The sequence below is a fragment of the Rana temporaria genome, chromosome 2 (genome assembly GCF_905171775.1).
Source record: "Rana temporaria chromosome 2, aRanTem1.1, whole genome shotgun sequence".
NCBI classification, from domain to species: domain Eukaryota; kingdom Metazoa; phylum Chordata; class Amphibia; order Anura; family Ranidae; genus Rana; species Rana temporaria.
The window spans coordinates 521,609,281-521,636,269 of NC_053490.1; the positions used below are offsets into that span (position 1 = coordinate 521,609,281).

Here is a 26,989-nt window from a genome sequence, read left to right on the forward strand (position 1 = left end):
TTTAAATGTGTCCCCAAATGCAGCCATGTCCCCCCACAGATGCAGCCATGTCCCCCCCATATATGCAGCCATGTACCCCCCCCCCATATATGCAGCCATGTCCCCCCCCATATATGCAGCCATGTCCCCCCCCCATATATGCAGCCATGTCCCCCCCCATATATGCAGCCATGTCCCCCCCCATATATGCAGCCATGTCCCCCCCATATATGCAGCCATGTCCCCCTTACCTACATGCTGCCGCGCCACCGCTTGGTTAATACGGGCGGGGAACATTACAGCTTTCATTTGAATAGCTGTAGTGTTTCGCGCTGCGTATAGACACTCCCCCTTGCTCGGGATTGGACAGTTCACCCGAGCAAGGGGGAGTGACTAAACACGGTGCGGCAGAAAACACTACAGCTATTCAAATGAAAGCTGTAATGTTCCCCGCCCGTATTAACCAAGCGACGGCGGCAGCAGGGATGCGGCGGCGTGGCGAGTATCGGATGAGGCATCGGGGGCATTTGCGGGCGTACAAGTACTCCCGCAAATACTCAGAATCAGTCCCGATACCGATACTAGTATTGGTACAACCCTAGTTCTCAGCATTGACATATCATACAAATACTTTACATAAGTATACACAGCCATTGTCAACCGTCCCTAATCCCAGCAGGAGCTCACAATCTAAACCACTTGGCCAGGCTTTTTCTGGCACTTTATCACAAGTTTAAATCAGTATTTTTTGCTGGAAAATTACTTGCAACCAGGGTTGTCCTGATACCACTTTCTTAAAGACCAAGTACCGATACTTCTTATCAAGTACTATTTTTTTTTATGTCATGTGGCAGTGGCACCAATATGCAGCACTGATGCCTGGGCTGGGTCAGTATTTTTTATTGTTTACAATTTTTTTTTTTTTACAATGCTTTTTCTTTTTTTGGGGGGGGGGGTTGCTGTGTTTATTAAATGTTTTATTATTTTTTAAATTTAAACTTTTAAAAATGTATTTATTACAATTCTTTGGTGAGATATCAGCAATCTTGACAGACCCCCGACATTTCCCTTTTGAGACAGAGTAAGAGATTGAGGATGCAACTTCCCCAGTCCCTTTCTCTGTAGCCTCAGCTGCACTGGAGGTGAATTGAGAGGAGACAGCGGCTCCTCACCATTCATAAACTGAAGCATGATAAACACAGTATACAATGCTCAGTTGTGAATGGACAGTCAGTGATCACCGAAGGAGGCGGTAAATGACATTTACTGGCTCAATACTCCGCTCTCCATCCTGACAGATCGAGGACAAAGGGTGCGTAGGAGCACAGAGGGGGAAAGTCAGGGGTGATCGGTGGGGGTTACAAGCACCAATCCCCTTGTATACATTTCAATAAAGTAGCTGAAAGCCATGAGAGGAGGAAGGAGGAGGAGAAGCGTAGGTCAGCTGCTTTATTGAAATCTATACAGGGAGATCGTTGCTTGTAACTCCCCAACGATCACCCTGATTGCCCAGGTATCGGATCAAGCATCAGAGCATTTGCCAGAGTGCAAATACTCAGCCAAAAACTCGGTATCGGCACTGATACTATTATCGGTGCAACCCTACTTATAACCCCCAAAACATACATACATATACACAATGGCCTAAATTCACATAGAGCGGCGCAAGTGTGGGCGGGCGTAGCGCATCGTATTTACGCTACGCCGCCGCAACTTAGAGAGGCAAGTGCTGTATTCACAAAGCACTTGCGTCCTAAGTTACGGCGGCGTAGCGTAAATGTGCCGGCGTAAGCGCGCGTAATTCAAATTGTGAAGAGGTGGGCGTGTTTTATGCTAATCGTGACCCGACGTCCGTGGACGTATCCCAGTGCGCATGCGTCGGATAGAATGCCTAAGATACGTCAACGTGAACATAATTAACGCACAGCCCTATGCGCGTACGACTTGCGTAGGGGGCACTGTAGGTGTTAAGTGTGACCTCATGTGTGTTTCTAACTGTAGGGGGGCAGGGCTGGACGTGTGGCATCAGTGATAGTCTTTCCCTATATTATAGGGAACAGACAAATCACTGACAGTGCCACAATGAAGAACGGGGAAGCTGTGTTTACACTCACCTCTCCCCGTTCTTCAGCTCCGGTGACCGATTGCGGGACACCAGCGGCGATCGGGTCCACGGGTCCGATCACAGAGCTGCGGGCCGGCGGCGGCGCGCTCGCGACCCCACGGCTGGGCCTTAAAGAGACACGTACAGGTACGTGATTGTGCCCAGCCGTGCCATTCTCCCGACGTATATATAGTTAAAAAAAAAAGTTTAATCACTTTTATTCCTATTACAAGGAATGTAAACCTTCTCAGTGGACAATAAAGCCTTCAAAGGGTGGCTCCTTATTCTATCCTCCAAGTTCCAAGTCCGGCAACGTCAACAAGAAGGTATTGGATTGGCAGATGCCTTGCCATCCATCATTCTTATAGAGTCCTCTGAGCATCTTCAACATTTCCCAAGTATTTACATTATCCACTGGAACAAATCATAATTGCATAACATTTCCATTTACAGATTGGCACTCTTGCATTAATTGAATGAAACCATTATTCTGACATGCCCCGGTGGCATTATAGATTAGTATCAGACAGCTGTATTAGTAACCATCTACTACAAGGAAAGGCCACTTACAATGCGATTACAAGGAGCAAACTGACTTTCCACACTTCAGCTTCCTGTTTGTGGTGAAAAGATCCTGCCGGAGTCTACAGCCATAATTAACCACTTAAGACCCGGACCAAAATGCAGGTAAAGGACCGGGCCCCTTTTTGCGATTCGGCACTGCGTCGCTTTAACTGACAATTGCGCGGTCGTGCGACGTGGCTCCCAAACAAAATTGGCGTCCTTTTTTTCCCCACAAATAGAGCTTTCTTTTGGTGGTATTTGATCACCTCTGCGGTTTTTATTTTTTGTGCTATAAACAAAAATAGAGCGACAATTTTGAAAAAAAATTCAATATTTTTTACTTGTTGCTATAATAAATATCCCCCAAAAAAGATATATAAAAAAAAACATTTCCCTCAGTTTAGGCCGATACGTATTCTTCTACCTATTTTTGGTAGAAAAAAAAAATCGCAATAAGCGTTTATCGATTGGTTTTGCGCAAAATTTATAGCGTTTACAAAATAGGGAATAGTTTTATTGCATTTTTTTTTTTTTTTTTTTACTACTAATGGCGGCGATGAGCGATTTTTTTCGTGACTGCGACATTATGGCGGACAATTTTGACACATTTTTGGGACCATTGTCGTTTTCAAAGCAAAAAAATGCATTAAAAATGTATGGTTTACTGTGAAAATTACAGTTGCAGTTTGGGAGTTAACCACAAGGGGGCGCTGAAGGGGTTAAGAACCAGACCTTTAGGCAGCAAAAGGACCTGGCCAGTTTTTGCGATTCGGCACTGCGTCACTTTAACTGACAATTGCGCGGTCGTGCGACGTGGCTCCCAAACAAAATTGGCGTCCTTTTTCTCCCACAAATAGAGCTTTATTTTGGTGGTATTTGATCACCTCTGCGGTTCTTATTTTTTGCGCAATAAACAAAAATAGAGCGCCAATTTTGGAAAAAATGCAATACTTTTTGCTATAATAAATATCCCCCAAAAATAAATAAAACATTTTTTTTCCTCAGTTTAGGCTGATACGTATTCTTCTACCTATTTTTGGTCGCAATAAGCGTTTATCGGTTGGTTTGCGCAACATTTATAGCATTTACAAAATAGGGGATAGTTTTATTGCATTATTGTCAATAATTTTTTTACTACTAATGGTGGCGATCAGCGATTTTTTTCGTGACTGCGACATTATGGCGGACACTTCGGACAATTTTGACACATTTTTGGGACCATTGTCATTTTCACAGCAAAAAAATGCTATAAAAATGCATTGTTTATTGTGAAAATGACAATTGCAGTTTGTGAGTTAACCACAAGGGGACGCTGAAGGGGTTAAGTGTGACCTCATCTGTGTGTCTAACTGTAGGGGGGGTGTGGCTGTAGGTGTGAGGTCATTGATTGTGTTTCCCTATAAAAGGGAACACACGATCGATGACGGCGCCACTGTGAAGAACGAGGAAGGTGTGTTTACACACAGCTCTCCCCGTTCTTCAGCTCCGGGGACCGATCGCGGGACTCCAACGGCGATCGGGTCCGCGGGTCCCGCGGTCACGGAGCTTCGGACCGGGTAGCGGGCGCATCTGTGCATAATAAAAAAGAAAAAAAAAAAAAAAAAAAAAATCGCACGTCGCAACGTCGTCGGCATGCCGCACATGAAATCGCATTGATCGGCAGCTTTGAAAATCGTGCAGAAGTAGCACGATTTCAAAGCCGCGTTCAGTGTGAACGGGGGGCTTATTCAACTATGCCCTGCTGAGAAATAGACGTAGGGACACAGAGAGGCTTGGCATTTCTACACATGTACTTGGCAGTGGGAAGGAAGCACCATAAACAACAACTGCCAATTCATAAAAAGTAAAGCGTTTTTTTTTTTTTTTTTTTACAATTATAAGCACATATTTAGCTAGATTCAGGAGACGTTTACGCCGGCGTATCAGTAGATACGCAGTCGCAACTCTGAATCTACGCCGTTGTAAATTGAATTGTATTCTGGATACCAGATACGCTTAAATTAGGCTAAGATACGAGCGGCGTAAGTCTCCTACGCCGTCGTATCTTAGGGTGGATATTTACGCTGGCCGCTTCCGTTGATTTCGGTGTAGAATATGCAAATGAGCTAGATACGCCGATTCAGAAATGTACGTGCGCCCGGCGCATTTTGTACGTAGTTTACATAAGGCTTTTTCTGGCGTAAAGTTAGTCGAACAAATAGCTGGCCTAGCCAATGTTAAGTATGGCCGCCGTTCCCGCGTCGAAATTTGAAAATCTTACGCCGTTTGCGTAAGTCGTCTGAATGGGGCTGGACGTAATTTACGCTCACGTCGAAACCAATACGACCTTGCGGCATACTTTGGAGCAATGCACCCTGTGATATGTCCACGGACGGCGCATGCGCCGTTCGTTAAAAACGTCAATCACGTCGGGTCACGAGTCATTTACATAAAACACACCCCCCTGTACCTCATTGGAATTAGGCGCGCTTAGGCCGGCCCATTTACGCTACGCCGCCGTAACTTAGGAGGCAAGTGCTTTGTGAATACAGCATTTGCCTCTCTGACTTACGGCGGCGTATCGTTTATGCGATACGCTACGCCGGCTCACAGTTAAGCCAGTCTTTCTGAATCTGGCTATGTGTCAGGCGGACAGAAAACGTTTCATGGGAGCGCAGTGCAGTCCAGTGTCTTCTTCTGGTCCCAGCAATGCCTTTAGAGCAGTGTTTCTCAATTCCAGTCCTCAGGCCCCCCCAACAGGTCAGGTTTTCAGGATTTCCCTCAGATGAAAAGGCTGTGGTGATTACTAAGGCAGTGAAACTGATCAGATCACCTGTGCAAAATAATGGAAATCCTGAAAACCTGACCTGTTGGGGGGGCCTGAGGACTGGAATTGAGAAACACTGCTTTAGAGTGAGTGACACTGGGAACAGTCATGTTTTATTATACAGTATGGCTCGGAGGCTGGGATAACAACAGTCTCATCTTGAGATGGGGAGCCGCTTAACTAGCGTGTAATTCCGCCTAATAGAGACGTTTCAGCCACCACAAAGAATATGCATCAAAATATGTGATAAAATGGATTTGCCGGCCAAGAGAAAAAGCATTAACCCTCATGAATGAACACCCCTCCTGGGAGCGCTCTGCCTACAAACTCCCCCATTTATCTGTCATTACATGAATGATTAGAACTTCATACGCTATACATGTTCAGCGATATCAGTGCTGTGTACAATGATTGCGCACACCGTATAATCTGTGCAAAGCACTCAAACAGAGACAGACAAGCGCAATGCATACAAAATGCACAGCGATCTTGTAAACACACATTGAGCCTGTCATGGGAGACAAGTAGACGCAGCATTTTAAAGGAACACTCCATTCAAAAAGTAAAAACCTTTAGATGCATACAAGGGGCCAGATCCACGTAGAATGGCGTAATTTTAAGCAGGCGTAGCGTACCGTAGTTGCGCTACGCCGCCGCTACTTTGACAGGCAAGTGCAGTATTCTCAAAGCAAAGCTGCGGCGGCGGCGTAGCGTAAATAGGCCGGCGCAAGCCCGCCTAATACAAATATGGAACATGTGGGCGTGTTTTATGTATTGTGACCCCACGTAAATTACGCTTTTTAAGAACGGCGCATGCGCCATTCGTGAAAGTATCCCAGTGTGCATGCTCCAAATTAACCCGCAAAAAGCCAATGCTTTCGACGTGAACGTAAATGACGCACAGCCCTATTCGCAAAACCACTTACGCAAACAACGAAAAATTCGACGCTGGCCCGACGTCCATACTAAACATTGGCTGCGCGTCATATAGCAGGGGTAACTTTACGCCGGAAAAAGCCGAACGTAAACGGCGTATCTGTACTGCGACGGCCGGGCGTACGTTCGTGAATTGGCGTATCTAGCCGATTTACATATTCTAGGCGTAAATCAGCGTACACGCCCCTAGCGGCCAGCGTAAATATGCAGTTAAGATTCGACGGCGTAGGCGACTTACGCTGGTCGTATCTTAGCAAAATTCTGGCGCATCTTGTTCTCTGGATACAGAAAAAAGATACGCCGGAGCATCCTAGAAGTTACGCAGCGTATCAATAGATACGCCAGCGTAACTTCTTTGTGGATCTGGCCCTAGGAGTGGAGTAGCTTTGTTTTTCACCCATAGGTTTCTGTACATCAGCATTCCTCCCTCTCCCTGCTGTTTATAGCCTTCTGCCCCCCCCCCCCCCGTACCTCCCTTCCAACAACTGACAGGTACAAGATTCTTATGGCCAATGATCAGCTAAAGTGATTGTAAACCCCCCACTTTTCACTGGCCAGTGAAGGGACTGGACTCAGGTAATACACACAAGAAAACTTCTTTCACAAGTTGCACCTGTTTATCTTCAGCTCTCTCTTCTCTAAAGCGCAGAATGTATACAGCTTGTCTGAGCTTTCAGAAAACAGGAGACAGGGAGCTGAAGTTACCCTCTGCAGATCTCAGTGAGGAGAGCTGAGTGGACAGAAGGGACTTCCCGTCCCCCCCCCCCCCCCCCCTTCACACAGCAACATAGCTGAAGCTGTCAATCGCAGGCTGTGTAAATGAGCCCGTATGGGCTTTCACTCTGCTGCAGCCTGCTCCCGTTCTGGTTCTAAAGGAGCGGACCCTCCACATATGTTCTGGACTTGCCCCAATGTACTGGAAAGACCTATTCTCTTTCTCTGATAATACAGTAAAACCTTGGTTTGAGAGTGTTTTGCAAGACAAGCTACATTTTTAAATACATTTTGACTTGATATACAAGTGGTGTCTTGATATACAAGTAGCGACATGTTACCACCGAGTATAAATAAGAAGAGTTTACTTGGATGTGCCTCTTTTAATCATCAACCATGTGAGTTGCTAAATGTTGTACCTTCATTAAATGTAACCATATTGCTACACTTAGAGGCGCCTCTCTTCTCTTTTACGCTCTTGTAGCTCCTGCTGGATTTTTCTTCTAATCTCATTGTGGAGGCTTCCATTTGTGGAAGGACACATTATGGTTACACAACCTATCACACCGCTATAATCTTTTTATATGGACTATAACACTGGAGGACCTATGAATAAATGGTTGTGGAACGAATCATTTGAGTTTCCATTATTTCTTATGGGGAAATTTCCTTTGATATACAAGTGCTTTGGATTACAAGTATGTTTCCGGAGCGAATTATGCTCGTAATCTTAGGTTTCCTGTACTCTGCATTTACCGCGGAGGTTGGACTGCTTGGGGTTTTGAATTACTTTATACTCCAGACTCATGCTTGAACTCTAGTTTGTGTGTTATTATTTTATGCTAGGAAATTAAACGGTTAAGGTGGAAAAAATAGGATTTTTGTACTCCCCGTAAAATCCATTTCTCTGAGTTCATGGACGGACACAGCAGCCTTTGACCTTAGGGTTATATACGCTTCCTGAAGGAAGCGGATATAACCCTAAGGTCAAAGGCTGCTGTGTCCGTCCATGAACGGAAGAGAAATGATGATGCACCCTCAGTACAAAAAACTTTTATCGTTTTGGCAAATAAAGATTTACAGGCATACCCCACTTTACGTACCTTCACCTTACATACCCATTGGCATCTATGGGAAATCTTGATCAGCTTGCCATGGCACTGCTCCCGAACCATAAGTCACAGGGACACTAAACTTAGGGAGCACCGAGCGGGGACCCAGCTTGTCTGGGGTTGGTCAGCTTGCCTAGGTAACCTACCAGGTCATAGACCTTGGTCACCAAGTTTGGTGTCCCTGTCACTTATGGTTCAGGAGCAGTGCCATGTCAAGCTGACCAAGATTTCCCATAGAGCTGGTGTATTTACATGCATTGAGAAGTGAAAAAAAAGGTATTGCTTCACTTCAAGTACATTTTCTTTTTAACCACTTCATTACTGGGCACTTAAACCCCCTTCCTGCCCAGACCAATTTTCAGCTTTCAGCGCTGACGCATTTTGAATGACAATTGCACGGTCATACAACACTGTACCCAAATTATATTTTTATCATTTTTTTTTCCACAAAGAGAGCTTTCTTTTGGTGGTATTTGATCATCTCTGCGATTTTTTTTTTTTGCGCTATAAACATAAAAAGACAGAAAATGTAGAAAAAAAAAAAACACAATATTTTTTACTTTTTGTTATAATAATATCCCAATTACAAAAAAAAAAAAATTCCCTCAGTTTAGGCCGATACGTATTCTTCTACATATTTTTGTTAAAAAAAAAAAAAAACGCAATAAGCGTATATTGGTTGGTTTGCGCAAAAGTTATAGCGCCTACAAAATAGGGGATAGATTTACTTATTTATTTTTACTAGTAATGGCAGCGATCTGCGTTTTTTTTTGTCAGGCCTGCGATATTGCGGCGGACGTATCAGACACTGTTGACACAATTTTGGGACCATTCACATTTATACAGCGATCAGTGCTATAAAAATGCACTAATTACTGTATAAATGTGACTGGCAGTGAAGGGGTTAACACTAGGGGGTGAGGAAGGGGTTAAATGTGTATCCTGGGCGTGTTCTAACTGTGTGGGGGGAGGGGGGTGACTGGGGGAGGTGACCGATGCTGTGTCTCTATGTACAAGGGACACAGATCGGTCTCCTCTCTCCCTGACAGGAAGTGGAGCTCTGTGTTTACACACAGAGCTCCACGTCCCTGCTGTCACGGCCGATCGTGGGTACCCGGCGGACATCGCGGCCGCCAGGCACACGCATCGGCTTCCCACCGATGAGCCGGGCACGTTGTTTCCCCGCTGCGCGTCCCCATCGACGCCCACGGGGAATGACAACAACAGGACGTCCACTCGGCACTTGAGAGCCGCGCTGTGGACGTCTTTCGTCCATAGCGCGGATCCCAAGTGGTTAAATACATGCTCTGGTCCCGTTGTGTACTTTAAAGTATGCCTGTACCTGTTTTCTAGTTGATATATAAGGGTAGGGCTTCCCCAAAAAGTTATTTAAAATCTGTCAGCCTTGGGATATAGCAGACTCCTTTTGGAAAGATACTCTGCCATCTCAACAACCGTAATACAGTAGACATATTTTAAAGCTTTCACATTGTGGGTTTGTTGTAACTGCAGGCTATGGGCTTCTTGGTCTCTCCTGTTTGATAGTGAGGGTGGAGGGGGTGTGAGTGTTGTACGAGTGTCTAGGTGTGGTTGTGTGTGAGTCTTTAACTTTTAGGAGCCAATGGAGCAATACGTTGGGCTCTTTTGTCCAGCCAATTTGTTTAGATTTGTTACTGTGTGCCGTATAGCAATACGGCACACAGGGAGCACCCTATTGGGAGCGATTTTTGTGTTCTGCCATAATTTTAACTAGTCAGCCTTGTATGGCTTGTGGTTTAATATCTGCACATTCCTGTAAAAACGTGTCATGCTTTTGGAATTTGTGAAGAGAAAAGTATAAAATTAAACACCTAAATAAATATATACAAAAATAATAATCACAGGCTGTGTGCTGGAGCTCCCTCCCCTATCAGGAAAACTTGTCAGAGGTGGTTCATGCAGATAGCAGAGAAAGGAGGCAGCAGACAGAAATGACACTATGGCCCAGATTCACGTACAGCGGCGTATCTATGAGCGGGCGTAGCGTATCCTATTTACGTTACGCCTCTGCAACTTAGATGGGCAAGTGCAGTATTCTCAAAGCACTTGCTCCGTAAGTTGCGGCTGCGTAGCGTAAATAGGTGGGCGTAAGCGTGCCCAATTCAAATTGTGAAGAGGTGGGCGTGTGTTATGTAAAATAACCATGACCTGACGTGATTGACGTTTTTAACGAACGGCGCATGCGCCGTCCGTGGACATATCCCAGTGTGCATTGCTCCAAAGTACGCCGCAAGGACGTATTGGTTTTGACGTGAACGTAAATTACGTCCAGCCCCATTCACGGACGACTTACGCAAACGGCGTAAAATTTTCAAATTTCGTCGCGGGAACGACGGCCATACTTAACAATGGTACGCCACATGTACGCCTCATATAGCAGGGGTAACTTTACGCCGGGAAAAGCCTAACGTAAATGGCGTATCTGTACTGCGTCGGCCGGGCGTACGTTCGTGAATTCGCGTATGTAGCCGATTTACATATTTCTAGGCGTAAATCAGCGTACCCCTAGCGGCCAGCGTAAATATGCAGTTAAGATCCGACGGCCTAAGAGACTTACGCCGGTCGGATCCAATACAAATCTATGCATAACTGGTTCTAAGAATCAGGCGCATAGATACGACGGCTCAGTCTCAGAGATTCAACGGCGTATCTCCTTTGAGAATCTGGGCCTTAGTGCTCTGGATTAAGACAAGTACACACTATAGAGCAGGGGTCTCAAACTGGTGACCCTCCAGCTGTTGCGAAACTACAAGTCCCATCATGCCTCTGCCTGTGGGAGTCATGCTTGTAACTGTCAGCCTTGCAATGCCTCATGGGACTTGTAGTTTCGCAACATCTGGAGGGCCGCCAGTTTGAGACCCCTGCTATAGAGGGATGTGCTTTATACATATTTCCTGTCTGAGGTTTACAACCACTTTAGCCCTGTCTTGGGATGTCTACATGTTAATGGTGTTGCAGGAAGAAGAGAAAAAGACAGAAGAAGGGACACCACAAGGTTTGGAACGTTCACTCCAAATGCCGTCCCACTGACCCTCTTTGTAGCTTTGTGTGCTTATTCTGCAAAGATGAAGGTAAACAAACCCCATTTACCTTTAGAACAGTTGCTGGGTTTACTGGATAGTATTGGTAGCCATCATTTAATGTCTGAAATTATTACAAAGAAAGAAAAAAATTATAGTTATCTTCTTATAGCAGTTTGTAATCTGTCTCTTCAGTGCTACATAAGTACAAAGCAGTAAATAAATCATTGCCTAGACAAGTCAGTGGCCACTAGAGCTGCACGACTCTGGGTGAAACGAGAGTCACAATTTTTTTGCTTAGAATAAAGATCACGATTCTCTCACGATTCTGAAGAACTTTTTTATTATAAAGATTTACAACCCCTAAACATGAATGGCTATCAAACAAAATGGCAATAAAATAAGACATAATACTCTTTGCTTCAATCAAATTTAAAGAATTGTATTAAAAAATAATGTAAAGTGTAAAGAAAAAAAAAAGGATTACCATTAGGTTATATTAGGGTCTTTTTTTTTAGTACTCGCCGATACCAATTACCGATACCTACCGCAACTTTTTTGTTTACACTTTAGCTGTCAGCAATGTTACAAATCATTGAAAAGTTATTTTACAAATAAAAATATATAATTTTATTTTTTTTGCACTTTTTTTCAATGCGAAACATGTAAATATATGTTAAAGGTGTAAGAATATTAATGAACAAAGCAAACCTATTTTATAAACTATTATTAATTTAAAAAAAATAAGATAATAATAATAATAATAATACAAAAGCAGGAAAATAATAATGAAATGGAGAAGGAGAATAAGGAGTAAGTAATAAGGCTGATTAGAGCAAATTAAGGGTTAATAAAGGTGTTAAACAGAATATCAATTTAATTTAAAAAAAAAAAATGTTTGCCTAAAACTGACTTAATTTGCAGAGCAAAGTTCATTACTTTGATCTATAAATGAATTAACAAAAGAACAGATAAAAAGATACAATGTTTTTTTTTTTTTTACCTGTCTTTCAGCACTGAGCCATGTTAAACATTGCCGGTGATCTGACATGCTGGTTCCAGCTATCGTGGAAGTTCCAGCGCATGCGCGAACTGATGCGCTGAGATGGTTCCAGCCATCGGGAAAGTTCCTTCAAGCACTGCGCAGGTGCAAACTTGCTGACGGAAATCCCCGAACGGCGGCCGGCATCCAGGGCGACGTGGATAGTGAGGTAAGTGGCCAGTCGGCCTCACGTCCTCGCTGCGCTCGGACGGCTCGCTTCGCTCGCTCGGCCTCCTGGCTCTTTTTTTAACATCCTCCAATCCACGGGGATGTTAAAGAATGAGCCTGGATGCCGGGCGAGGTTCGGGGATTTCCGTCGGGAAGTTTGCGCCTGCGCAGTCAGTGGAGGAACTTCCCCCATAGGGGAACATTCAGGACAAGTCACCGGCTGTTTTTTTTTTTTTTGACAGCTGTGTGCAGGGAACTGCTGTACACTTACTACATGAATCGTGGAGATGCTGGATTAATATCGTGTGGGGTGTTGAATCGAGATCACGATCTAAACGATTAATCATGCAGCTCTAGTGGTCGCCAACCTTTCAGACCTTATGGACTACTATACAATTGTGAATTCCATGGACCACCAATATTAAATTCTACCCCCCTCCCCCTGGATCACACTGCTGCCCTATATACACACACACACAATGCTCCGGATTAGTGACTCCCTTCCCCTAGATCACACTGCTGCCTTAATACACACACAATGCTCTGGCTCTCTGTCCCCCCGGATCACACTGCTGCCTTATACACACACACACACAATGCTCTGGCTCTAGCCCCCTCCGCCCACACTGCAGCCTTACAGACTCATCATTGGCTCTCACCTCCTTACCCAGCCATGTGCTCAAGCTTCATACTCCCCTCCCACAGTAATCAGCACTGCCATTGGGGAGGTCCCGTCCTTCTTCCCCTCCCACTCTCTGCACTACTCCTGGCGCCAGGAACCAGAACTGTTGAATTTTTGCGGCAGAACCCCAGGGGGCCACCAACATTTTCCCGTGGACCATTAGTGGGTCCACAAACCACTGGCTTATATCTCCTGAAAGACAAAGTATTTCTAGACAAAAATGTTTCTTTTTTTAGTTTTGGATGAAGCAGCATATAGAACATCTGTCGGATTTTTATTGCCGTCTGTGTCTCCACTGGGGCGATTACCAGGGCTGTGGAGTCGGTAGATAAATGTTTCGACTAAATGTTCGGACAATCTAAATTTAGTAGGAGTCAGAGTTGGAGTCAGTGCATTGTTTGCTGACTCCGACTCCAGGTACCCAAAATTTCCTCAGACTCCACAGCCCTGTTTATTACTACAAAAATTTCCAACATTTTAAAGTTGCCACAAGAACCAGACGTGAGGGGAAATCTTCAAATGTGAACACCTGTTGCATGGCAAGTGTCTAAAGCTGGCCTCCACCCTTAAGCCCTGTACACACGGCCCGGATTCTCGTCAGGAAAAAAACGTTGTTTTTCCTGACAGGATTCCTGGCAAGATTCTCTTGCCAGGCGAGTGCACACACGTATAAATCAAAAGAACCGCCATTTTTTTGAATGGCACGAACGCGGTGACGTCATCGACTACAAAAAAAAAAAACCCAAATGGAATACCAAATGGCAAAAAAAAAAAAAAAAAGCAGGGATTAAAGCAAAACTAAAAGCTCTACTGTCAAACAGCAAGCAGGCAGGTTCTTTATTACAGAAGAGACATGCAATTTCTCTTCTGTAATGAGATGCGCCTACCTGCCTGCTCGCCATCTTTATTGGACTTGTAAATTAAGCCGCACATGCGCGGCTGTGACGGGATCACCAACTTCTGCGTATGGGCAACAATGACGTCATCCCACGCGAGCCAATGAAGATAGCCGAAAACTGGCACACAACAGAAGATGTCAGCGCCGGTGCCGGACAGGACCACTGGAGCAAAAAGGTACGTTTCGTTTTGCTTTAAGAAATATTAAAACCAAAAGTATTTGCTTTAGATTCTCCTTAAATTACGGCCTCCCACATGCGTGGGAGTGACGTCTTCGCGGCTTTGGCCAGTGACAGAGCCGGAGCCCGCAAACCTGGAAGCGAGACGGATGAAGATGGAAGCGGCTGCAGTGCCAATATCACGGGCGCTGGAACAGCTTTGTTTTAAGATAAGTTTCACCAGGGGTCAAGTCCTGGGGAAAAAAGTGTGGGAACTCCCACCCAAGATCCACTCCCCCACCAAAAAAAAAATGATACGCTCATATGCATAATTACTAAACCGCATGTTTTTTTTCGCTCCACTGTACCTTGGTAATCCTTTATGTTACAGGCTGCTTCCTGCATATGGATTCATCGGGTAGTGTGCGGGTATTCGCAAGTTACCCGCAAGTTCTTTCTAAATCCCACGATAACTCGCGACAGACCTCCGCAATGTCTCCTGGGAACAATGACAAAAGCTCCCAGGAGACATTGCGGCATCGAGGAAGTGACGGAATACCCGCACACTACCCGATGAATCCATATACAGGAAGCGGCCAGTAACATAAAGGATTACTAAGGTTCGCCTGCCCCTGACAGTGACTCAAGCTGGGCATCGCCGCTTAGTGAAGGATTGGCTCGGGCGGCTCGGCTGCTCTAACTCCTGCAAAGGGAACCGAGTTCCTGCTGTGAAAAAAGTGCAGGAACTCCGTTCCCACGCGTTCGAGCCCTGAGTTTCACATAATTTGCTAGTATGCGATGCCTTATGACTTTACCTTGCGGGGGGGGCGTCCAGTGGTATACAACCGCTTCAGGTGGAGCTTGCAGAAGACCGACAGGAGATTGTGACCAGCTCTCTCTATTGAGTCAGTTCACATATCTCCGCAGAAGTGAGATTTGCACAGGAGCCCTGTGTGTCTTTTGGCCCGTTTCAGGTCCGAATTCAGACAAAAATTCAGGCTGAAATCGGACCTGAAACTGTGAACGAGGCCGCACCGGACTCCTGCTGTGAGCCGCTCCGAGGTCATATGTGAAACCAGCCTAAATAAGTGAAAGCAATCAGGGAGCATGTTTAGGAATTTCTTTCCTGCACCACAAGCAGGGGGGGTTCTCAGACCACCAGCAGTGATTATGAACTGTGATGCCTACCGCAATGCCAAGATGAAACCTGGAACGATTTACGTAGGCGGTTTCCTTGCATCCATATAAAGAATTTACAATGTTGAATTTTTATTTGTAAAATAATAACTGCATACAAATAATAATTTAAAACCAAATTCATACATATTTTAAAAGTACTTGTAGATGCTAAAAACAAAAACGAACTGTGAAGTTACTTCGGGATTATGTGATCAGTTCAGATGTAAGTTGTTGTTCTTTAACCCTAACACAAGGCTCGAAGCTTCAGAGCTGTGATCTTGACCAGAGAGAGAGAAAGGACGCAGCAAGCGTTGTTACTCTACAGGGTAGCGGAGATGCAGAGCCCGTGCATCGTATGGTAATTAAAATTGGTAAGGCAGCGCGTTTCCATTCTGCATTAATTTGCATATTTTTTAACCACCTGTTTCGGGGACTGCGGAGCAAGCTAATTAACATACCGCTCTGATTAATTCTGCCAGTCATTCGAAGATAATTACAGTGCAGGAGTGTAAACACTCCGCTCCGGAGATAGTGCCTGTTTGCCAACATCCCTCTTGGGGGAGAGAAAAAGTTTTGCCATGGCAACCAAAAGACAATTTTCAAGCTTCTTTCACTCCAAATGGAAGGTCACTGTAGCAGTACAATGCCTGCTGGCCCCCACCACCCTCCACTCTCTACCTTGCTTTCAGCAAATGCTGGGTGGGGGGGCGGTGACACATATTCCATTGTGGCTGGTGAAAGGAATAGTTAAAGGTTTCAGGGAAAAAAAAAAAAAAAAAAAACACTCACGTGAACCAGTTGCCCCCCTTTTTATGCACAAAAGCCCCTTGTGATAATATCCAGATGATACTTAATGGATTTTTAATGCAGGGGGACATTATCCAAGATAAACACATTGGACTAATTGCTGACCTCTTTCTCCAGGTCCTATATATGAAAAGTGATGCATAATGTGAATAGGTCTGCCCATAGACCTAGGAGGGTGGCTGGCAGCACAAGATCCTTCCAATCACTTTCTGGCACATGCAAGGCTTGAGAGATTTATGAACAGAAACGCTTTGCTTGGCCAAACATTCCTCTTCATGTCAGCGGACATACGAAGAAGATGAAGATTAGCAGTACTGCCAACGGGGCTGCTGTTAGAAATCATGGGGCCCAATACAGCCTACCTGACCCGCTCTCCATCCTGAAGCCATCCCCTGGACCTTGCAGCAGCTGGTGGGAGGAAGAGAAGAACATAGGGCAGAAGGGGGAAGAAGGTTAAAGGGGTTGTAAAGGTTCGTTTTTTATTTTCTAAATTGGTTCCTTTAAAGTGGAGGTTCCCACAAAAAAATTTCTAACAATACATTCAGAAGACTGATTACACTGCGGGTATGCTGGGTTTTTTTTCCGCACATACCTCGTTATCGCCGTTTCATCCCTCGGCTTCTGGGTATGATTCTTTCGGGTCTGGGCGTTCCTAGTTGTCTGACGTCTTTCCCAAAGAAGCCGAACGTCGCTGCGCAGGTGCTGTATAGAGCCAACTGTATACGGCGCCTGCGCATTGACGTTCGGCTTCTGTCGGAAAGTCGTGACGCGCAATATGCGCCGGTGGGAGGAATGTCAATCAACTATGAACGCTCAGTCCAGCAAGAATCATACCGGAAGCCGAGGGATGAAACGGCGATAACTAGGTATGTACGGGGGAAAAAAAAAAAAAAAAAAACCCCAGCATACCCGCAGTGTAATCAGTCTTCTGAATGTATTGTTAGAATTTTTTTTAGGGGGAACCTCCACTTTAAGCTAGTGCATTGTTGGTTCACTTACACTTTTCCTTCAATTTCCTTTCTAAATTATTTTTTTCTTTGTCTGAATTTCTCACTTCCTGTTTCTCCTCAGTAAGCTTTCCACCATCATCCGAGCGGTGGAAAGTCATTTATAACAGCTTACCGAACACTTTACTGAGGAGGAACAGGAAGTGAGAAATTCAGACAAAGAAAACAAATAAAAAAAACATTTAGAAGGGAAATTTAAGGAAAAAGGTAAGTGAACCAACAATGCACTAGCTCAAAGGAACCTATTTAGAAAATAAAAAACAAACCTTTACAACCCCTTTAATTACAGGATTGGTGCAGAAGGGGGGCATTTACTAAAACAGGTCCCCTGTAGTTGGCCCTGCAGCAACTGAAAGCTGATGAGAGGGAGAGGAGATGAAGCCGGAAGTGCTGCGAGGAAAGGGGGGGGGGTGTGCATACAGGGGGACAAGGGCAGCAGCGCAGATCTGATCATGGACAGGAAGGAGTGATCATTCCTGGGGGGGGGGGGGGGGGGGACAATTACAGGAACCAATTCCCCTGTATGTCTCTCCCTGCAACAGCTGAAAGCCAGTGGGAGGGAGAGGAGGAGACACCTGCTTTCAGCTGCTGCAGGTACAGCCCATACAGGGGAATCAGATTTTGTAAATTTTTCCCAGCAGCACTGACCACCCCCCTCCTTTCCACAATCCAATACCTCCTGCTGCCTGGGCCCCCTGCTGAACCGATGGGAACTGGGCCCCGTACAGGAGGACTGGTGGTCTAAGAGGACAGAAAAAGCAATCCGTTCAAGTTTTTATACCTGCCTGTTCATTTGTTTCTTCCACACTGGTCGGCCATTGGAGTGAATTTCTAACTGGTAATGTTTTTCCGTTTGGGAAAATCTGAATATATATATATATATTTTTTTTTTTGTCGCTGTGACCGAGTCGCATCGATTAAGATGGAACCCTTTAAAATTAATGTCTTTTGACTTGTCATACGTCTTTATGAGTTGCAGCAGTGTGATCGGGGCTTAACCGTGTATGGCCAGTTCTATCTCAGAGGGAGCAATGGCAACTGTTGGTCAAGATTTTTAAGCTTAGAAGAGATGTAGGAGTTTTTTTTATTTCCTTTTCTTTTTAAATCATTTACCTAGGTGGATGCAGCATCGGTCTGACATAGGTCTCACAGCAGAGAGCTGCTGACTGTCAGTCACTGGCTCTCTGCTCCCCTCACTGTAGTTCGGGGCTTTGGAGGGGTCGGAGCGGCTGTCTCCAGCTTTCATCGGCTCACTGAGAGGCTGAGCTGGACCGGCTCTGTGACTTCAGCCCGCTGACTGCTGAAAACAGGTCACAGGAGTGCAGAGCGAACTGCATTCCTGTGATCCACAAGAGAAGTACAGCCAAACAAGCTTTGGCTGTACTTCTCCTTTAACCCAATAATCGTTCTTCATAGAGGGTGTTCAGTCAACAGAATCTACTGTTATTGTAGAGAGATTGCTATAGAATCTGAATGAAAATGTTCATATTGATCAAATATGTCACATCTGTAAGCTAAACAAAAAATTGCAATGCATAGGCATGAACTGTTTTACTTGTCAAAGGAGCTGAAATTCTGTTCAGCAAGTCTTGTAATAAAAGCACACCAGCCAGTTGGCACACTGGTCCATGCACGTTGCTTTGTGGCTAAGCAATAGTGCAGAACCTGCCCCAGTCTGTGATTGGACAATAACAAAAAGTGCAGAAAAATCATGACGTCATTCTATTACGCGCTCCTCCTGTAATAGAGTATTTTGTTAGAAGGACAATACTATAAACTGCACTAGATTCTGACAGGTGACATCAAATGGACATACGTCCATCTGTCAAGAATGACCAAGCACCCTTCCAGCTGTCAAGAATGACCAAGCACCCTTCCAGCTGTCAAGAATGACCAAGCACCCTGCCAGCTATCAAGAATGACCAAGCACCCTTCCAGCTATCAAGAATGACCAAGCACCCTTCCAGCTGTCAAGAATGACCAAGCACCATGTTGGTACCAGGCACCAGTAGCGTTACACCATATGTTGCTCCAAGTTCAAAGCTCCTGTTGGAGGTGTCTGGAATCTGGGGGGACCCTGCTTCATATTTTCTGGGAGTGTCACGAATTGAAAGAGTTCTGAACTCAGGTGGAGCAGACGATCAAGACTATGACAAAGGTGTCTTTTGAAGGCACCGGGGCGGTGCACTTGCAAGATGTTAGAAAAAGTCCTGCAAGCAGCATCTTTGGGGTGGTTTGCGAGCTATGTATACACCGCGCCTCCACCGCTCCTGCCCATTGGAATGCATGAGCAGCGATGCTGAATTGCCTGCAAAAGTACTATATGGGCACTTTTAACCCCTTCTAGGGTGTTAAAAGCAGCCAGCTCCCGCCCGAATAGCGGCGCCAAAGCTACCGCCCCCACCACCTCAGTGTGAAAGAGCTCTAATAAGCGATACGAAAATTCTCTACTCAAGCATCCCCTTAATGCAGCGAAGGCTTGCATTCCTGACACTGTGGAAGAGCCCGAATCCACCCGACAAAGCGCAGTGGCTTGCACAAATTTCAGGGTTCTGGCAAATGGAGAATGTAACTAGGACACTAAAGAAACAGAAGAGGACTATTGGAACATCTGTATTCCATAATTGTTCTATAAAGATCTTCTCAACAGCAATAGGTAGGTCCTTTTGGTCCCAACAGACACCAGTATGGGATTATGGGCCGGTTGGAGTTGGGAGGGACTCTCTAAACTCCCTTTTTCCTACCACTTTTTTTTCTCTTTTTTTTCTCTTTACTACCCACATCCCCTTTCCTTTCCTCTTCTTCTTTCACCGACTTGGGGTTCGATATTTACCTCCCCGTAAAATATGTACATACATATAGGTAGCCATACAGCATATCCAGTCTAACATGTGTTTGCATTCATTGGGTCTATGGACCATTGTCATTTATGCTTATAGGATGTGTCATGCAGTGCCTCACTTATTGTATCTTATGTTGTAATAGGCATTTTGCATTTTCATGCCGATTCTTCAAAATTAAAAAAAAGACCTGCAATTCTGTACCGAGTCACAGACTCCTGCCTGCCCTTTGGACCATTGGTGTGAACCTCTGCTGGTGACCACCAAGCCAGAACACTCTCCCTCCAGTAAGCCCACCTCAGTACATCCCCTCAACCAGCACCGATTTCAACCTTCAGCTGGAATGTGGCATAAACTTAATGTAAATAGATTGGAGGTAATCACAATGACTAGGCTGAACAAGGTTCTCATGAATTTAAAACCCTAATGACTTTTATGTGTTTATTCGGAGTAGCTCTCGACAATGGGCAGGGAAGACACTGAAGCGCCGCACAAATGATGGCACAATAATTATATTGCCAGGAGATCAGAGGAGATGTGCGAGCTATGCAGGCTCCTCTTCTCTGAGCTGCCAGCGTTTGAAATATTGCCATAATGGTTCATTACAGCTTCGCTACTGCGGACGGCACACAAAAGCAGCAGGTTTCAGCAGAAAGTAGGACCTTTGGGGACGCCCGCCCAAACTCGCAGGTTTAAATCCAACTTCAGCTCGACAAATCTCTAATAGGATGCTATTGTGCTTCGGCGAGCGAGGAAGGCTACTCCTTCATTTTCGTCTCAATTGAATCCCTTACATTATATCAATTTGTGGACTTGACGCATACAGTGGAAATATAAGCCACTCCCCCCTAGACGAGACACAGAAGAGCCCTAACGAGGCCAGCACAGACTAACACAAGGCACTGTGCAATAATAAAGAGTAAAAATATGGAAGCTGCCATTCTCAACTTGTGCTCCTGTCCCCCGGTAAAGTGACCACAGCACTGATACAGGCACCCAGAAAAGCCAGTACGACTTTCACAGAAATCTGAAAATGTATGCAACAAAAACCTCTACAAATTGTTGAAGCAGTTTAGATTTATTTTTTTGCCGACTAGCAGATAAGTGTGCTGGGGCACTTTTTGTATTGCATGTTCTGTGAACTGCCCTGCCCATGTGCACCTCACCTATACTAGGTATAAATGACAGCGTTGTTATCCTGGGAAAAAAAAAAAAAGGAAAAAGAAAAAAGGATCCTGTCCCTTTAAAGCATGTTGGACAGCACAGTGCTTGTGCCGTGTCATTTGGCCCCTTGTATCACCTGAAATACCTGGCTGATCCTGCCTGGCTATACCCTCCCTTCTAAACTGACCACGGTTCATCATGGCTGCTGAGCTCCGACACCGTGGTCAGGTTGAAGACTGGAGAAAAAGACTGGACAGCCGCACTTCCACGAAATTCTTAAAATGTTGCTTTTAATAGTAAAAAATGGAAAAGTCACAGCAGACAGTGGGGTGGATAGCGATCCCTCCTTGTTGGCCTACCTCCAGACAACCTTTCCGCCTTCAGTTGGAGATGAACGCTGCTGCCAGATTCAGCATTCAGTGTCCACCACCCCTCTGCACATATTTTTACTGGCTTCGGCTCATCCAACAAATACAATTTTAAATTATTAACATACAGCCGTGGGCGTCAAGGAATCTGTTCTATTATGGCCACATTGTGGACCTACGATCCCGCAAACTTCTACAATTTTCTGAACTGCAAGATAAATACAACCTTCCCCGCCAGGTATTCTATGGATACCTGCAGATCTGCCACTATGCCCAAACTAAAGCCCCAGAGTCTGCAGTTCTCGGCGCCTTCCCCCTTTGAAAGGATCATATTGAAGGGAACCGCGCGTAGGAGATTGATTCTCAACACTTATTCCATACCAGATTAGGGCAAACACGCATAAATGCTCCGGTGGGAAAGGGCATTGGGTGAGGAACTCTCCGTAGAGGCATGCCAGGCGATCTGGACTCAGGCTGCCAAGAGCTCACCATGTACTCTCTATAAAAAAAAAATACTTAAAAAATTCTCCATTTCCGATACCTGACCCTGGACGTACTCCATGCCATCTACCCCTCTAGTTCTGACTGCTGCTGGCGCTGTCAGAGGGATAAGGGCACCCTGCTCCACATCTACTGGACATGCCCACTAATAACTCCCTTTTGGCGCGCAATGCTGACTCGCCTCTTCGGAGGGCCAACACCCATGGCACCAAAATTCTTCATGTTGTGCCTCTCTCCATTAAAAATTGCCAAACCACATAAGAAGCTACTTGGACACATTCACAGCTGCACGTTGCCTGGTTGCCATCAACTGGAAAAAGCGCTCTCCACCCTCCGCAGAAGCCCTCTATGCTAGGGTCAAGGATGTTGAGCTTATGGAAAAAATTACTGCTAGGATGCGGAATAGGCTGAAGGTTCACGATGAGGTCTGGAGGTTGTGGCATCTTCAGGAGGACCCACCATGAGCCAGCGTCGGAGCTAAAGCAGTAATCCTTCAAACTTCTTTCTTTCTACCCCCTACTTTTCTTTTTCTTTCTTTTGGTTCCATTAGTAGAAATTTTCTATGCGAATGTTATATATGTATCCAGAAAATCAGTACTATGCACTACTGCTAAAATGCAATGTTTTTTATTGAAGCTGTAATGTTTGATGATCGCAAAGAGGGCCTTCCCCTTCTTGATACATTGGCATACAGTTGCGCTTTGATCATATTTTTGTACGGTTTTCTATTGCTGTTTATTTCAAACAGTTATTTGAAAAAACAATTAACATACAAAGGCGTCCACAACTCTGCCCCAGCTACATCACCAATCTGGTCTCCAAATATCAACCAAATTGTTATTTTTGTTCCTCCCAAGACCTCCTGCTCTCAAGCTCACGCGTCATCTCCTCCCATGATCGGCTGCAGGTCATCTCCAGAGACTCTCCTTTCCTTTCGAACTCCCTACCCCAATCTGTCTGCTCATCTCCAACTTTTTAACGATCACTAGAAACTCATGTCTTCAGGGAGGTCTATTCCGTCTCCATCTAATGCAAAATGAAGGGGAATGTCTGGACAGCCGCACTCCAAAAATATTGCTTTTTATTGTAAAAATAGGATCACAGGATACATACCCACAGCAAACAGGATACAAGCTGACGCGTTTCACACTATAGCTTAGTGCTTAATCATAGCATAAGCCATGATTAAAGCGGAGGTTCACCCAAAAATCAACTTTCTGTCACTAGATCCAGCATACTGCTGACATCTGCAGTATGCTGGATTTTTTTTTGTACTTATCGTTTTAGCGGTCTATCTTCTCCGGCTCCGAGCGGGGAATCCTTCGGGGAGTAGGCGTTCCTAAATCAAGCGCAGTTGATTGACGGGCTTGGATAGCGCGTCACGCCATCCGGACTTAGCCGACGTGACTCACGGCTGCTTACGGCGCTATACGGCGCCTGCGCCTGCCGTGTAGAGCTGACTGCGCAGGCGCCGTAAATTGCCGAGAGTCACGTCGGCTATTTTCGGAAGGTGTGACGCGCTATCCAAGCCCGTCAATCAACTGCGCTTGATTTAGGAACGCCTATACCCGGAAGGATACGCCGCTCAGTGCCGGAGAAGAAAGACCGTTAAAATGATAAGTACAAAAAAAAATAAAAAATAATCCAGCATACTGCAGATGTCAGCAGTATGCTGGATCTAGTGACAGAAAGTTGATTTTTGGGTGAACCCCCGCTTTAAGCACCAAGCTATAGTGTGAAATGCGTCAGCTTGTATCCTGTTTGCTGTAGTATGTATCCTGTGATCCTATTTTTACAATAAAAAAGGCAATATTTTTGGAGTGCGGCTGTCCAGACATTCCCCTTAATTTTGCATTACTATATGCATTGCCAGCACCCGTGGCTTCAGATCCAGTAAAGAGGTTCATCATTTGCATCTTCTACCTTGAGCAGTGACTTCCTTTCTCTATCTGTCTCCATCTAACAAATAAACTTTTACTTCATCAGCTCATCCCCCCTGAGTTATACCTTTTGTAGCACTTACCTGTTTAGATTGTAAGCTCTCAAGAGCAGGGCCTTCCTAACACTCTTGCCTTGAATAGTATTGTAACTGTTCTTTCTTCTATTCCAGGGAAATGCTATAAGCGACACTCCAGCTGTTGCAAATCTAAAAGTCCCATGAGGCATAGCAAGACTCTGACAGTCACAAGCATGAAACCTAGAGGCAGAGGCATGATGGGACTTGTAGGTTTGCAACAGCTGGAGGTCCGCTAATTGCATATCCCTGTTCTATTCTATAGTACAATCTGATGGCTCTATATAAATCTTGTACAATAATAATAATAATAGTTTGGCTTGAGTTGAGTTTTGGGTATCTTACAATAGTGGAGCACAACAGAAAGCCCTCACCAGTGTAGTATTCATATTCAAAGCTGATAAACAAGCTAAAAAGGTGGGAAGTGACACAGGAAGCAGAAAAGCTGCAGGTTCTGAATAGTGATGAAACCCTCTGGCAATGCTGTTTGAATCACAAGAGTGGCTGAACAGAATAACAAAAGGTTTCCAAAGCAATACCAGAGCACACACCAGAGCACACAGATGCATTTCAAACATGCATTTGGCTGCAGAGCCGCTTTGCAAGAAATGTGAGGGAAGGAAGCGTTTACCCGATTTCACCAGCTATTTCAAAACCCGTACTGGAAGAGCAACAGGTGGAAGCGGATTGGTTGTTGCAGGCAACACAGACATTTCTTTTCTTTTTAGCTTTTCCAATTGAGCCCTATTTTTTATTAATTTTTTTAACAGATGGTTGCTTTTAGCAGCCTGCAATGGAAGAGCGTAGAAGAGTCAGCATAGAGGCAGCATGGCATGCAGTGCGTTTGGTTCTTACCTGTACATTTAAGGACTGTGCAGCGGCCTGTAAACTTGTTCCAGCAAGCTGGACCTATGATACAGGGCAAACACAGCACGTGAATCTGGTACCAGCAGACATTTATAACCTACATGCCATTACAGAACAGTCATTCAAGCAGAACTTTAGGCAAACCACTTCATTGAAACACCTCCCGTCAGACCTGCCAAGGTCCATTGTTTCTGTTCACCCAAACTTGTGATCTGGGAACCCCTGTCACAATGCACAGCCCGACCATGGACCCCCCTCTCCGCCACCCCCACCCACTTTGCAGCAGCACAGCTTGATCATGACTTTTATCATGAAGCAAGTCATCACACTTTGCTGTCCCCTATTGTCAGAATGTTCACAGCCGTATCAGCTGAACTGGCTCCTAGTGCTTCTCCTCCCTCGCCCAGTCCAAAAAGCAAATGTACTGGGCCTAATAGCAAGATTAGCTATATTCATAGATAGTCTAATGAATGTATTATCTTTTCTTACCCACCTGGAGTTCAGCCTTTCACAATTTTTTATTTCCCCATAACTTTCAAGGATAAGAATTCCTGTAAACTTCTAGAAAATCTATCAATTCACAAATATAGAGATTGTAAACCAGGGATCCTCAAACTACGGCCCACCAGCTGTTGCGAAACTACACATCCCATGAGGCATTGTAACACACTGACATTCACAGACATGAGTAGGCATGATGGGAATTGTAGTTCCTGAACAACTGGAGGGCCATAGTTTTAAGACCCATGTTGTAAACCCTGTTAAAAAAAAAAAAAAAAAAAAAAAACACCTGTAAGACTATCTCATTATAAAATACTTACCTTAGAATGAAGCTCCCTCAGTGGTGCCCGCACACCGCTGGCATTCTCCCCGGAGTTCCTTCCGGTTCACAGGCTCCAGCGCTGTGATTGTCAGGAGCCGCGATGATGTCACTCCCACGCACAGGAGCCGCCGGTCACGACACAGGGCCTTGAAGAAACGACACGGGCGGCCATTACTTCAGGGCGCATGTGCCGATGACTCTGGTGTATATAATAAATTTAACCTAAACGATGCAAGTTTAGGAGGTATTTACAGTACCTATAGGCAAGCCTTACCTGCAGGTACAATTAAAAAGTAAGGGCCCTTTCACACGGAGAGGATCCGTATTGATCCGCCCCGTGTGTGTCCGTCGGCTCAGTGGGGATCATCCATAAATCCCCGCTGAGCTGTCAGCGGACAGGGCGGTCCCTGCACACTGTGCAGAGACCGCCCTGTCTTTCCTCCGCTCTCCCCTATGGGGAATCGGATGAATACGGACCGTGTGTCCGTATTCATCCGATCCGTTCCACCAGACGGAAGAAAAATAGGGTTTTCTTCGGTCCGCAAAAGTGGATCTTTGCGGAGGCATACTCCGCTAACGTCTGCAATCCCATAGGGAAGCATTACAAGTCCGTTTACGGACTTGTAAAAAACGGACCGTTTGTCCGTATGTGTGAAAGGGCCCTAAGACTTTACTTCCTCTTTAAAGTGGAGGTTCACTCTAAAACAATTATATAACATTACATCCAGCATACTTGCGACATGAACAGTATGCTGGTATTTTTTTTGTTTCGCCGTACATACAGTTTGATTGTTATTTTCCCCCCGGCTTCCGATTCCCGCGGGACTGGGTGTTCCTATTCAGAGGTAGATGATTGACATCTGGTGAAAAACTTCCCAAGGCGCATAAGGCGCGTCACCAGTTTTCCGTAAATAGCTGACCTGCGAGTCGGCTCTATACGGTGCCTGCGCCCGCCGTGTAGAGCTAACTGCGCAGGCGTCATATAGAGCCGACTCGTAGGTCAGCTATTTACGGAAAACTGGTGAGGCGCCTTGGGAAGTTTTTTTTTCACCAGACGTCAATCATCTACCTCTGAATAGGAACACCCAGTCCCGCGGGAATCAGAACCCGGGGGGGGGGGGGGGGGGCAGAACAATCAAACGGTATGTACGGCGAAAAGAAAAAAAATACCAGCACACTGTTCATGTCGCAAGTATGC

At 45.3% G+C, this 26,989-nt stretch overlaps 1 protein-coding gene across 1 annotated transcript in view; it reads right to left on the reverse strand.

Annotated features, from left to right (window-relative positions):
• The window catches only part of POU2F1 (POU class 2 homeobox 1), a 219,110-nt gene that overhangs the window by 47,115 nt on the left and 145,006 nt on the right, over positions 1-26,989 (reverse strand). Inside the window, exons 5-6 of the mRNA XM_040339081.1 lie at positions 24,957-25,010; positions 11,345-11,398 (exon numbers count right to left, since the gene is read on the reverse strand). Of these exons, the coding sequence (XP_040195015.1) occupies positions 11,345-11,398; positions 24,957-25,010 (108 nt within the window). The remainder of the gene's footprint in view (positions 1-11,344; positions 11,399-24,956; positions 25,011-26,989) is intronic.